Source organism: Trypanosoma brucei, chromosome 8 (genome assembly GCF_000002445.2).
Source record: "Trypanosoma brucei brucei TREU927 chromosome 8, complete sequence".
Taxonomy (NCBI): domain Eukaryota; phylum Euglenozoa; class Kinetoplastea; order Trypanosomatida; family Trypanosomatidae; genus Trypanosoma; species Trypanosoma brucei.
In genome coordinates this window covers 1,802,030-1,816,423 of record NC_007281.1, presented here as the reverse complement: position 1 = coordinate 1,816,423, position 14,394 = coordinate 1,802,030, and the positions used below count along the sequence as shown (strand labels likewise).

General features: G+C 49.4%; 5 protein-coding genes across 5 annotated transcripts, besides 7 other annotated features; all 5 read right to left on the bottom strand.

The window, feature by feature from the left end:
- Positions 1-14,394: part of a sequence feature (sequence corresponds to BAC RPCI93-11J15) that runs on past both edges of the window.
- Positions 141-207: a sequence feature (GA-rich).
- Positions 563-586: a sequence feature (AT_rich).
- Positions 828-866: a microsatellite.
- Tb927.8.6240 (hypothetical protein, conserved) lies at positions 1,276-2,076 on the bottom strand (the record flags this gene model as incomplete). The annotated part of the gene is made up of 1 exon (XM_842361.1): positions 1,276-2,076. One exon carries the CDS (start codon positions 2,074-2,076, stop codon positions 1,276-1,278), a length of 801 nt encoding a protein of 266 aa, XP_847454.1.
- Positions 2,476-3,465, bottom strand: Tb927.8.6230 (hypothetical protein, conserved; the record flags this gene model as incomplete). The annotated part of the gene is made up of 1 exon (XM_842360.1): positions 2,476-3,465. One exon carries the CDS (start codon positions 3,463-3,465, stop codon positions 2,476-2,478), a length of 990 nt encoding a protein of 329 aa, XP_847453.1.
- Positions 3,793-5,511, bottom strand: Tb927.8.6220 (hypothetical protein, conserved; the record flags this gene model as incomplete). Its single annotated transcript, XM_842359.1, has 1 exon — positions 3,793-5,511. The coding sequence occupies one exon, from the start codon at positions 5,509-5,511 to the stop codon at positions 3,793-3,795; it is 1,719 nt and encodes a 572-aa protein (XP_847452.1).
- Positions 5,985-8,834, bottom strand: Tb927.8.6210 (phosphatidylinositol 3-kinase, putative; the record flags this gene model as incomplete). Its single annotated transcript, XM_842358.1, has 1 exon — positions 5,985-8,834. One exon carries the CDS (start codon positions 8,832-8,834, stop codon positions 5,985-5,987), a length of 2,850 nt encoding a protein of 949 aa, XP_847451.1.
- Positions 9,389-9,412: a microsatellite.
- On the bottom strand, positions 9,518-13,549 carry Tb927.8.6200 (tubulin folding cofactor D, putative; the record flags this gene model as incomplete). The annotated part of the gene is made up of 1 exon (XM_842357.1): positions 9,518-13,549. The coding sequence occupies one exon, from the start codon at positions 13,547-13,549 to the stop codon at positions 9,518-9,520; it is 4,032 nt and encodes a 1,343-aa protein (XP_847450.1).
- Positions 13,573-13,613: a microsatellite.
- Positions 13,982-14,015: a microsatellite.

The following is a 14,394-nucleotide window of genomic DNA, read 5'->3' as shown; positions in this document are numbered from 1 at the left end:
AACCCTTTTTTCTTTTATGTAAACATACATCCTTCTCAGTATACATTTTTGATGATTTTCTACGCAATCCCCTCGCTAAAACATGCAGCATTCTTGAAAAGTATTTTTTGTTTTTCTCCTCTGTTGTGCGTTCTTACAACCCCCCTTTTTTTCTCTCTCTCTCTCTCTACCGCACACACACCTTTCTTTCCCTTTCTCTCTCTCTCTTCAACTCCACCTTGACATAGCAAATTGTTGACTGTAATCCCATTGAATATTTCTGCTGCTTTCTTTCCTCTTTATATGAGTGTTTAATATTTCTCTACTGCTTTACTCCACTCCCTTTTTTTTTAAATCTCCCACAAACCACAAACTTCCCCTTTCCACCACATTTCAGCATTCCCAGAAAACGAGGTTGGCGGGAAGTGCCCGAACACGAGATGATAAATATGTTTAATAAGGGACTGTGATGAGAATCATTTTCTTAAAAAGAAAAAAAAGAAAGGGTTCTCATGGGCGGGAAGGGGAAGCAATAGGGAGGAGATGGAATGCACCACGGAAGCTGAGGATGATAGCAACAATGTAAAAAAAATAATAATAATAAATTGGCCAACTTCCAAACATTAAACATTAAAGGGAAATCCGGGTCGAAATCAGAAAGAAAAGTACCCCGGGGGCCTGCAGTGAATGCTGCTCGTAAGAATGGAGTTGTTGGACAATAACCACAGGTACTATCTAAACTCAAGTGCGTGAAGGAGTGGCAACAGGTTACAGTAAACAACACGAAGGGAAAGGGAGAAGAAAGGGACGGGAACGCGTGAAGAAGGAAAAAAAAAACAATAAAAAAAACACGCACACAAGCACACACACACACACACACACATACAAGTGAATCTTTGTCGTTCAGTCGTCTCTGGACATACATGCAAAAACAGGATATTTTTCCTCACTTTCCCTTCGCTTATTTCCCCTTACACACGGACACTCTTCCACCTAGTCGCTCCTAAATCCAGTTTGAAAACGATGTTTATTTCCGCCGTCCCATTCCCGTTTTCGCCTCTTTTCTCTGTTTCTTCTTTCGGTGTAGTTACCATAATAAGTCGAATGCAGAAGGTGAGGCGGCTAGGACAGCCGCGTATACGTACATGCAGCGTTTTCACAGCACTGGAAAGAGACGAAAAAACAAAACAAAACAGAACGACAGAACGAGTGAACGGTGGAGAAAGATGAAATGGAAAGGATAGGAGAATATCCCCGAAACAACGTAGACAGTCGCAATCATAAACACTACGGACTCTAATCCGCAATTTCTCCTGAGGGGATAGCGTACACGGAGAGCTTGTAGTGCCCATCTACCGACGGCGGACGCGGTGCCAATTGCGACGCAGGACAAACGCGGCGTACGCGGTGAGGCGGCACCTTGTACGATTCAGAGTGTGTTGTACCAAAGTCACGAACGTCGGGCATCGATTCAAACGGTTGTTTCTGCGGCGGACGCGGCTGTTGCAGAGCCTCCTTTGGTGGGTAGTCAACAGTGTACGTTGCCATAGCGTCAAACGGCAGGGAGCGCAACAAAGTAGCATCGCCACGGAACGGTTGTGGTGGTTTCGGCATTTCTCCCGCCTCGAGGTGCTTGTTCAGGGGCTCCTGCATTGCCTGGTTGGTTGTCTCATAGGTCCCCTTCAGTTTAGGCAACGGTTCCTGCTTGTAGCGGGCTCGGTGGTGATCGGGGAGGTGCCCCGGAAAGTCATTGCGGTGTGTGGTGGTGGCATTAAAGGGAAGAGGCTCCCCAAGCACCGTGCGCGGTTTGAAGGATTCCGCGGGGCGCACTATTTTGCCCTCAAGTGGCTCCCACGCCTCCTGCTTGGTGGTTTTGAAGTGGCCCGGGTCCGCTTTCATGGGAAATACAGTGGAGGGCCTTGCGCGGCCAATATCACGCACGGTGCTCTTTGGGACGTACTCATCTCTGTAGGTGGTTTCCCCGAAGAAGGGCAACTTTGGGTCAGTACACCTGTGTTTGCCGCAGACACAGATACGGCAAACACATGTCCGCCCATCACCGTAGTCAAGGCTGGAAATAGTGTGCAATGTTGTCATTTTTTTGGTTTTGTAATTGTATGGGTGTTTGTCTCTTGTATCCTTCTAGCGAACTTTTTTTTTTACTTTTTTCAAGGATTACGCGTGTGCCGTATGTGACGTGTCGATGTCACTGATTGGCGCTATCTAGCTGCTTATCCTCTATCGTACAGAAGTGAAGCGTAGAGAAAGAGAACAAACGGGATGAACAAAGAGTGAACCACCACCAACAATAAAAAATATATATCCGAAACTCTTCTACCTAACTTCGGTATCGCTACCTTTTCTTCATGGATGATTCCAAAGGCACACCACATCCCCTACTTTGTCAGCGTAGGTGTCGAGAGAAACAGTTTTTCTTCTACCACTGTCGTTGAGTATAATACATGAAGAGGGGGTGAAAGGGTACAAATATCTCTACTACGGATGTCCACCGCACAAATTACACTTCTGCATTTTGATTAGGGAAGATGTGAGCTCCGTGAGATTCATGCCATTGAAATTAGGTGGAGCTGCCCTCCGGTCCCTGGGCGGCACCACACCTGTTGGGTACCGCCTTAGGAACTCTCGTACCTCCTCCTTCGTGGAAATATCCCCCATGTGCTGCGTACCTAACGCCCTAATGGGAGCATTGGAACTTCCGTGGGAGAAGATTGAAAGTGGGCGCTCTGATTCACTTTCCGATCCCATCTCATCATGCTGCCTCTCTGTCCCAAATGTGGGAATTTCACGTTGGTCATTTGCGGGACTTTCGTCTTGGTTCACTGGTGGCTTCTTTGCTGCACCTTCATTGGTGTGACACCGCTCCATCTTATCAATGCACGCCCTCCGCTCCCTCAGAGTTTCCGCGGGTCGCTTGGACTTGGTGAAGTAGTACTGTTTCTGCCAGTCATTGTTCTTATCCGTCATCCATGCCGTTCCACTGCCTTGCCATGGTTTATGGGCGCCAGGTTCCGGTGGGGGTGGCACAATACGGTGACGATCAACCCCTGGAGTGTAGGGAGCCCTGTCGCGACCCATAGGAAGAGGCACACCTTTCGGAGTTGGGTACATCACGCAACCGTGGCTTCCAGCGGAATGAGCAGAGCTCCCGCGAATGACAGGAACCGCCAATTCCTTCAGGCGTCGGAGTCGCCGTGCATGTGCAGTGTTTTGAGCTGCGGCTTCCGCAGCAGCGCGGCGGGCGGCCTCCTCCACCTCTGCAGACATTAGTCGCTGGGCCTCTTCCTGGAGTTGAGCCTTCTTCTGTTCAGCTTCAGCAAACCGAGCGTCCTCTTTTGCCCTTTCATGTTCCCGCTTACTATGGATGAATGCCGCGCGCTGCGCTTCCTCCTTTTTTATAAGGTACTCGTGGTTCAAGAAGTCGCGGGTGAAGTAGAACTCGAAGCGTGGACCACCCCAGCGGACCATGTGTGCCTTTGCTTAACTGCGACGACAAAAAGAAGGACCCTTTCAGCAGTGACTTTCACCAATTTCACTTCCTTTTGAGGCCCTAGGCGCAACGACTAGCAACGATTAAACACCTAAAAGAAAATAACGGAAAAAAAGTTGAAGGAGGAGGAAGGGAATGACCAAACGTTGTTCTCGTCATACCTCTCTCGTGGCTTATATACTGGAGGGGTTAACAAACAGAGAGAAAATCACACCACCATCAAATAGCCCTCCCCATGTATGTGCACACAACACCTACGTTCGGTGAGGTGACACGACCCCTCTCAGTCTTCGCTTTCACATTACTCACCGTCCGGCCGCCGTCACCTGCCGTCCGTAGAAGCTGTCAAGTGAGGTACGCAACGAAGGCAACGAGTTACCGCCACGAACACTCCGCGGTTGCTCCAACCCAATCACCTCCGTAGCCGTCACACCGGAGAGGCGCTTGTTTGTGATGGTGCAAAAGTACTCATAACTACCTCCCACGAAAACACCGTCAAAACACGGCCACTTCTCACCAGCCGCTGCCGCCAACTTCACCGGCCATTCATAAGGAAGCACATGACCCTCCTTCAACAACGCACTGCGTTCCCTAATAACTCTCTTAAGTACCTCTTCCTCATCTTCCTTACCCTCAATGTTACCGGTTGCCGAGGCCTCTTCCCCGCTACCATTTGGACACGAAAAGAGCCGCTTCTTGATCTCTAGTGGAACTTCCCACCAAAGAGGCAACACCAACACATAATCTGCAACAACCAAGTCGGTGTTAACACTTCCTTCCATCGTTGCCAATTCGGTCTCGACGCGCTTCATATCACTGACCAACTTTAGAAAGATTCTTTCACAGAGATCCTCGTCGTACGGAACATCAAGGGTAAGAAGGAGCGGACGTTTATCCGGGTTAATTTGGGGCGTATTATACGCCTGTACAACGTCAAATTTGAGCACACTCCCCAGACTTCCAAAGTAGCAGTCCGTATCGGGAAATGCACTACAGAAGTGATTTGGGGTGTTTTCACACCCAATAAAGGAGTCATTGACCTCACTGGATGATTTCTCTTCAGCGCGACTCTCGCCTACAAGATAGGAACCCTCCTTGGGTTCCCCCATATACGCGTTGATGGGCGAAGCACATAAATCTATGACTCGGTAACCGTTAGCGTGAAGGTGTTGTTTCAATCGCAGGTCTGCACACAGCTGCAGAGATCCCGTTGCCAAGCAACACTCATACCGAAGCGCCAATGTTGCTGCTCGCAAAGTAAAACACTTTTCATAACTGAGTCGTGGATACTTTTCCTCATCGCTCTTGCCACCGAATTGGCGATAACTCATGTCAAGCTTTTTGTACGCGGCAAGTGGGATAGAAACCTGGGGACAACCCGATCGAGCATCCCTTGGAATGTTCCTGGACCACACCACGTCAATAGTGGCAATCGCACCTTGTATACGCCTCTGCACAGCCGTGCGGTTCTTCTCATCGTTTGCTGCTATGGTGCGGATGACTGGAACGCAGACCGATGAAAGGGTTACATTCGCCATTTGTCTCTGGACCTCTGATGTGGCTCTCTTGCAACGCTCCGCAAGGTTGAACTCCTTCACTAGCTGTGTGATGCACTTAATGGTTTCTTGGTTGCTGGGGGTTGTACACTTCATCGAGAGGTCACGAATGAGTTGCTCATCATAAGTTCCACGTGATAACGCATCATCGGAAGGAAAGAAAGACGACATCGCACAACTGAGTGAGGGTGTGATGCAACTGCTTGAAGTGGATGCAATAATATCGTTTGATGTCATCCCATTGGATGTGTCCCGTGCCACCTGTGAGAGGATCCACTTTCCGAGCGCCTCATTACTGTGGCGCCACAGCTTATTTGGTTCAGCGAACCGAAGCAGTGGAGTAAATCGTAATTTCTCCAGAAAGTCACGGCGGATGACAGACCACTGTAGACAAGTCAGTACTTCGCGATGAAAACACAAACTGGGGTGGGAAGCATCCGGACCACATCCATCACTACCCCGTTTCATAAAGAATTGACAGAAACCTTTATCATTTACCCAAATATGGATGAGCAATCAACAACATGACGAAAGGAACATAGGCAGAGAGGTGACGCGAGCAAAGAGAGACACATTTGACAACACCTGCTGACTATGCAAAGCGATGTATGCCGGGTGAAGTAGCACTTAGGAAGACAAACGCACCCTTTTCCGTTTCCATGTTGACAACTCCGTAGGCATGAAAATGCGTACGTCGGATGTGGCAATGTTAGCAAAAGAGACAAGCGATTTCACACAAGTTTCTGAGCACAGGGTGGCACATTCGGTGCCAACACTCAGTCTTCCAGACACCATTCCCCGTAACAACACTCCTCAAAACTGCACTGAAAGAAATAACATATGTAGCGAGCCGCACACTTCCACGTGTGCACACGACCTGTTCAGCCTCATTCTTTTCTCAACCCGTCACCGGTTAAAGATCGTCCACCAAGTGTGAGCCTTTAGGCCCGCCGCGCCTGAGCGGCGGCATGTAAAACATCCCAGAGGTTAGTGAAAATAGACCCCACACTATCAGCTATGACATTTTGGATGTACTGCGATGCTTCTGCATTGGAGAGATCCAACCTTAGTTTCTCCTGCACCTTCAACAGGTTGACACGCGGATCCACCTTACCATCGCCTGATATATGCGGAATAGAGGCATCTACCATGAGCAAGAGCATGCTCAAAATAACCTGTGCATGCTCTCGAATTATGTTATACGAACTACAGCAGTACGACTTGAACTCCATATAGCCGGTACTCTGCGGGCCACCGAGTGCCTCCACCATTTCCTTATTGATTTTCATTGGAGGCGGGAACGGCTTGGGGTCGTTTCCAAGGATGTAGCCGAAGTCGATGTGCAGTAGGCGACCATCGTGTGTTAGCAGGATGTTCTCAAGGTGCCGATCGCCGATACCTAATATAAACGTTAGAACACAATAACCAGCGCAGCTTTTGGTGAAACGTGACATAGCCGCTGTGTATCCCTCCTGACTCTGATTGCGCGAACGAATGAACCCTGTGATATCACGCTGCACGCTTTGGAGAGTAACAACGTTAGGGATTAACTCTACCAAACCTTCTGTTGGGCCTGTGGCAATAACGCGGTACGGGCAAAGGCAGAGGTCAAGCCCATCCTGTCGCAGTATCATGTCAATGAGCTGCACGAGTTGAACGACGAGTTGATCCTGTCGCACATCATCACCCACTTTGAACAGCAACCCACCTTCGGGCCTAGAAACTGTTACTGGGACAGTGCTTGGTCCCGTGTTTGTTCCATCTTCCACTACTGGACTGCGGTGACAAGTGTTGCTGCCTAGGGGTTCTGGGTGGAGGACAAAAGGGACCTTGATGGGCATCATGGCGCTCTTGAACATATAAAACCCCTCTGAGATGATATCCTCCACTACTGCACTGGGGTGCGTTGGCAGGGTGACAATGCGTCCCTGCACTGCTGCCGTCTCTCTCGGGTCCTCGGAGAGGGAGGAGATGGGAGATGGGAAGAATAGCTCCCGAATACCGCATTCTTTGCTGTCAATGAGTGACGTGGCAAGTTCCATTCGTTTGACCCGGTCACTGGCCTTCAATAGTGACTTGTTTAACGTGCGCAGCGTACCCATAAGCTTCACCTGTTGATGAATCCGCTGAAGGAAGCACGGTTTTGTCCGCTGCAGCGTAGCCTTGATATTCTGAAGGAAGGTAGTGTACCGTTCCTCCTGCCCATCTCCATAGCGCTGCCCATCTCCTTGGGAGTTTCCGCTACCCAATGAGGCCTCTGTCAGCACATACCAGAATAGATTGGAGCAAATTTCCCAACAATTCGCGGCCCGCCGAAGCAAAAACGTTTCCAGTTCGCCATTAACATCGTACCTCACACCTTGCACAAGTTGGATCAAGAATCGAAACAGACGGTCATCCGAACTTTTGTCTAGCACATTAATTGCGTAAATACGGACGTCCACCACCTTGCGAAAGTAAAAGGACAAACAAATCAACGCCTGAGTGAAACCGATAGGTTTCCACTGCTGCATAACCTTCAAGGCCTCTCGCTTCTCAATTTTATCATCCCAATTCACCGACCGCATAAAAGGCACAAAATAAGCTGGATCTCGTGTGAGGAAATGTCGGAACCGACAAAGAAGAGTCCTTTCGCCTAACTTCAGTTCCTCAAGGTGAATCAGTGGTTTTTGAGCAATTTCTTTCAGTTGAGCCCGCTCAACAGGCCCAGGCTGTGTGTTCGCACTGGAAAGAAAAAGCCTCGGATTGGACAGAGCGGCCACCTTAGCCTCACAAAGATTCTCGTCGTCGACACACAAATCAACGTAAGGTTGTTTAGGTGTAGCTGCAAGTGCGGCGAACGGGGAAGTCCGACTTGTTACCACTCTATCCGGGGGAGGGATAAGTGAAACAATGCTAGCCGGAAGTTTATCCCGCGGTGCTGAGAGAAGAAACACCCGTTGATCACCATTTGTTGATGGAAACAACACTGAAAGCGCTATTGACTGTGACCCTGTGGTCTCGTCGTTTTTTGTCTGCAGCTCTCCCACCTGCCGCTTAATCATCTTGTCCATCCACGGTATTTGAGGGACGAGGCCGCGCCGAAGATCGCGTAGCATCAGCTCTTGTGGGTTCATCCCCATGCGACTTGGCGCGCGCTTATTACCATTGACACTATCGGAATCGTCGTGGTCAGCACGTTCGGTACCAGCAGCAGTACCCGCCTGAAGTTCGTAGCGCCGCCTACCTGTCTTTAACTCACCGCAAGCCGTGAATGGGTGAAAAGATGTGCGCCCTACCAGGCCGTGGGGTGCATACACATGACAGTGAACCAAAGCGTCAAGTGGGATATCTTGTATGGCTATGGGAAAGATAATCCACTCTTCCAACCTTTGGTGACAACCATATGTGTGGGACGACTGCAGGATCGGTGTGATGGGCATCCCCATGTGGAACATCTGGAGAGTGACACACAGTGTATCATCTTCACTGTAACTCGGATAGTGCGCCTCGCCACGCAGCGGCAAAGATGACATAGACCCAACAAGCTGCCCATAGGGGGTAAAAGCACTATTGAAAGAGGAATTATTCCTCCCCTCGCCCTCACCACCGTTACCGTTACACCGTCGTCTGGTCTCTTCATTTCTTCTGCGACACCATCTTGCGTACCCATCAACTGCGCAAAGGTGAACCATAAACGGTTCTTCCATGTCGTTCGCAAGCAAAAACTCATTGCTGGGTGGCGCCCCACGAAGCGTGCCGCAGTTTTCCTCTTTCAGTGTGTAAGCAACGGTGTCCTCGTTCGTGGCCATGTTAGCTGAGTCGCAAAGAGTTCCGTCCCTAACAAGGACAAATGCTACTAGAAAAAAAGGGGGAAACGCCGGCGGACCGCTAAGGGTTGTGTACAGTGTTGGCCCGGCAGTACGCTACCCCGCCAGACGTGCAAAAGCACTGGCATTTAGAAAGCAAAAAAAAAAAGGGAAGTATAAAACAGCAAAAAGGGAAACAAACGGAGCATGCGAAGGTGGTGTCAGTGCACTATATGCGCGAGGCACTCATAAGAAAAGAATTATGATTTATGAAACGCGTTTGGACAGTGTAATGCAAACCCACCTTTACACACAAGAGCTCACCTTTGCGATTGGCAACGTTACTCGTCGGAGCGGCGAAGTGTCTTTTCGACAGATGGGACTGTTCCACAGTTTCCTCTCTGTCTTTCATTGTTTATGATAGTTGCTTCGTTATTTTTGACCATGTCCCCTTTCGTCCATTACTTAAAGGCCCACCAACGTGAATCCAGCGCTGATAACAAGGAAAAGGGGGAATGAGCAACAACAAATTAAGAATTCGATAAGGAAACGACACCATATATATATATATATATATATATGGAAAGAAGAACAAATAGGCTTAACTGTTTTATTTACCTGTTTTATCTCTTTCCCCTTTAAAAAATATAGCTCCACTATAGGATGTGCATGGGATCCTCTCCCCTTCAGTACCCTGCCTCATGTACGAGATGAAGGTATGAACTGGCTACCATTCGAGCTGTTTTTTTCTTTTCATGTTCCACCGCATCGCCTGTCGCAGCATCTTTTGAGGGTTTTTCGATACCGAGTGCACCGTACAGTTCATCCCTTGCACTACGCACTTTGGTGGCATCGTTTCCATCCCACGGTGTCGCAGTGAGCTGCTGTATGGCCCTATCAAGATTGAGGGTCGTATCCGCTGCAGAAAGTACGAGGAGAGAAGTGTACATGTCAGTCCCCATACGAGCGCGGACCTTCGGGTAACGGCTAGCGAGCATCACAAGACTTAGCCCCCAGGCGGCGTGCCGCGCGGCAGTAACAGGACTACGACAGAGGTCCCCAAGCACACCAATAAGTGGGAGCAGTGCGTGGATGTTCGTGGCGAAAAACTTCAATTCACTCCTTAGTATCTCCACCACATCTATATGACGATCTTCATCGAAGACACATGCGTTGATGAGGCGGCTCACGGTAACGCAAAGCGGCACAACAACACGTTCGTTGTGCGCATGTTTTGCAGCAACCGTAATTAACACCCATGAAAGATAGACACTTTCCTCTGTCGATGCCCTGAAGGCATGCAGAAGTGCGTCAACAGCTGGTTGCATAATGTGCACAGAGAGGGATCCAGCGGAAACAACCAGACCCTCGACCACACATGATGCAAACAGTCGTGTAAGAAGTAACGGGCGTCCCACAGCCGTAAAAACGTTTTGTGGTGAGCACTTGTCTGCTGCGGGATCCATTGTTACCACTTTGGCCAATACGCTAGTGTCGTTAAGTAAATTTTCCCCCTCTTCAGCTAAAATCATTTCACTGTTCCTCATAGCGCTGTTCGCTTCTTCGCTAATAAATGTGCCCTGCTTGTCCATATGCGTAAGCCCCGTGTTGTTGCCGCCCTCGCTTGGTAGCGCACCTGGAAGAAATACAATTTGTTGTAATGCCTCAACAGCCCGCCCACGCAACCGATCCAACTTCTCCATAGCCTGCTTTAGCAGTGCCTGTATTACACGCACCACCAACGCACTGGAGCAACACTTCACTTTCAACCCATACTCCACAACAGCAGGAAGAGATCCAATAGCCTCCTGTCGCACAAACGACCCCACGTCACCACGCCGATCCGCCGCATAATCATCCAGTGTGGCAACGATATGCTGCACAACAGACTCGTAAAGACCTACGGTCATCTGAGGGGTTCCCTCAGGGATGCGCGTCAAAGTTGTGCGCAGGGAACGAACAGCATTCCTTCGGGATTCAGCATCTTGCATCTCCTTGCACTTTTCTAACTTGGTAGCACCCATAGCTGTTTTCAGTATCATCATAAAATAAGCCTTTTCACTTTCGTCTACGCCATCATCATCCCCCTTTGGTTGGTTCGAGTGTTTAGATATCACCGACCATGGCAATGCTCCGGTGGCAAGGATGTTACCACGGCGCTCCATCGGGTTGCGGCCTTCTTCACATCCGCTCAACATTTTGTGCAGTACCTGATGATGGAAAGGGTTGGCAAACACAGTGTAGTACGCTGCTGCAAACTCTTCATACGCATTCACGGCATCAAACTGTAGCCATTCTAGTATTTGTTTCCACGTGTCCTCAAAGAACTCTTGCATTTTTGCCAAAGTATTAGCACGTCCAACCATTCCACCCATCTTCTGCACCTCAACGGTTTCGGGCAGCGGCATATGTCGACGAGAAGCGGCCGCAAGCAGGTGACAGCACGCTTGTCGAACATATTCACCTCCACGAGAACGAAACAAACGCGCTGCATCCAGCCGCGGTATGATTCCCGCAATTTGACAAATAAGTTCCTTTGACCATGAATGCACATCCAAGTGGTTGACGAGTTCCGCTATGCCGAGGATAGCACCGTGCCGAATGGCCACCGTGTCGTTTGTAACCCGGCCCAGAAGTTGCAGCGTTACCTCGTCCAGAGTTGTTCGGCTCTCCAAGACGCCAATCTGGCCGAGTGCCTGTGAGGCAAAACACCGTACACGTCGGTCCCAGTGCAAAAGCTTAACGGCCACCAGCTCCTCGAGCATCCGGCCTCTATATGACGCGTTTTCCGCAACGATCGGTGCAACATGAAGGTAGGCATTCTGCAATGAGGCGAGGGAAAAGAAGTCCATTGTCGTGACCAGACGAATACCATCAGGGAAGTTACCTAACCTGCCAACAGATTCCTGAAAAGCCGCCGCCGCCGCACGCCGCACATGAACTTCCCTGTCAAAGAGGGAGGTGACAACAAGGCAGGTGCTCAGTTTGTGTACATGCTCCTCGATATCAACCGCATTGTACGCGCGGGCAATTGACCAGCAGACGTAGCACGCGGCATCCCGTACGTGTGACCCTACGCTATACGTCCCTTTGCTCAAGTCAAACGCTAATCCTCTCGTTGCAAACTGAACTACCATTGCGAGCCTCTGGACAGGAAGAAGGCTCCGGCGGCAGAGTTCCGCCAAAGCCAGCAGTCCTCCGTGCCAACCACTATCCGAATTTTCGTTGCTAAACACATCGAGGAGTGCGTCAACGACATCCCCCGCCATCGCACGAGGGAGCCGCCCACAAACACGCGCAATGCCCTTCGCAGCGCTCCAGCGCACCACCGTGTCCTTATGGCCCACTGCATCCAGCAGCAATCCTATTGCTTCCTCCAAACCACAATCCTCAGGCAAGTAATCGTCCTCTTCACATCCCTCCCCGCCTTCCTCCTCATTGCTATGAATCATATTATTATTATTCACCTCATCATTCTTGTTACCACCGGTCGCCTCATGGCCGTCTGAGCCGCTCAGGTTTTGATATAGGGAAGCCACATGCCTGTAATATTTCCACGGTGCAGATCGACTCCTAAGCAAGGAAAGCGCGAGCCTCTGCACAACCTTTACCGCCGCCTTGCACAGCAGTGTGTCACTCCCACTTCTAGAGAAAACAGCTGTCACGCTAGGAATAAGCTGTGGTGCATGTGGAGCCAACTCACCTCGCTGCCCAAGTTTCATGGTCTTCGCTAGTGCCAGTAAAACACCGTGTACGAGGAGGTTGGTACTAGCGGGATCCGCTACAACCTTTTGTGCGTAAGCAAAAAAATAAACACGGTGATCTTCACTATCCGGTCGGGTCAATAAACGCGCCACGAGAAGTGCAGCCCCCTCCCGACACTTCGATGTGTCCCTCAGGAACGCCACAGCAGTTTGCAGCACCGTATCGGAAAGGGAGCCACTGCCACTGGTGGAAGAGTCGATTATGGTAAGGGAAAAGGGCACAAGTACAAGGTTAGATAGCCAGAGAAGCAAACAGTAGCGTACCTCCCACTCCCGTTGTGCCTCACCGCTCTCTTGCCACCATCGCAGTGCGTAAAAGACATCTTCATACAATCTCACATCATTGGAAAAATAAGATGTGCAACACTTCTCCCCAGCCGTTTTAACCACTACGTAGATGGCACGACAAACATGATGTATGAAGCTCTTTGGTGCATCCGCGTCGTATTCATCATAGTTTCTACCCAAACCATGTGAAACCACTTCACCACCTACCGCCTGAGGACCAGTACAAACTTCCGTCCTCTGCTCTGCGCGCCAGATGGTTGCTGCCCCAGTAAGCAAATCTTGCAACAGTACCATAAGTGGCCCAAGAAGTTCCTCGAGGTAGCTGTGCAGCAAATGTGGGGATTCTTGATATACAGATATGATGCGTTCAAAACGTTCCAATGCAACTGCAACACCCTGCGGATCCTCAGCAGCGGTGGGAAGTGTTTTATTCCACGTCTTTCCCCCTTCATCCGCATGCGGTGGTGCCTCGAGTTTGGATTCATTCCTCCATGCTTCGTGTACGCGCGCGAGAAGCTGTGCACACTCTTCCTCTTCCTCAAAAAATGCCGGGCCGCAGTCGTTATCGCCCTCCTTGTCGGTTCCTTCCACCGGTATGTCCTCATCTTCATTCCTTCCACCCAATGGTGCCGTGAGGGGATCTGTTTCTAATTGTTCACCATCCATCGCTAAGTGGCGGGTAAAACCTATATATATATATATATTTATTTATTTATTTAATTCGTTACTTTCCCCACTTTTTTTTGTATGTGTGTATGTTTGGGGAACTAGGTGATGGGAAATACAACTTGAAACAGACGAAATAGGACTGCGGAACGCCGTAACAAAAGCGGACAGTAAACGCAAAAAAAAAAGGAAACGGTAGGTGTTCGACGTGAAGAAGGTCAGTTCATTTAACTTTGTTACTTCTTTTCTTTCGTCACTTTAATTCACCAATCTTCAGTGCTTGGCCGAGGTGTTGGTTACAACAGTGCCCTAATCGCACTTTTCACAAAGTACAGAATCTCTTTCCAAAGGAAAGGTTTTGCAGCCCGTCTCTTCATATCATCGAACGCTGCATTTTGTTGCCAATGTGTGTCACCCGACAGGTCGTGAATCAAAACAACAACGAAAACAAAAACAAGAACAAAAAACCAATTATACAACGATAGCAATAATGATGATAACAACGCTGATGGTTGATGATGTTAACGCCTGAAGGCCACCACTCATTCATCTTTCGTGCCGACAAACTCTCTCACAAACACGCACAAAAAAGTCAGCGAATGGCAGCACAAACAAGCGCAAATTCAGTCCATAACTCATGTAATGACGTGCCTATTCCTCTTCGATCCCACTGCTTTGTGGAACATATAAGCCATTGCGTACCGTTTAAAATGCATCAATAGATAACGATAAACAGTGATGATAATGATGATTAGAAGCGGCAGCATCCCAAAGGCAACTTCCGCACATGCCATTAACCGAAGGTAGAAAATGGCATTGTGAATTGAAGTCGAAGCACAGGTGAG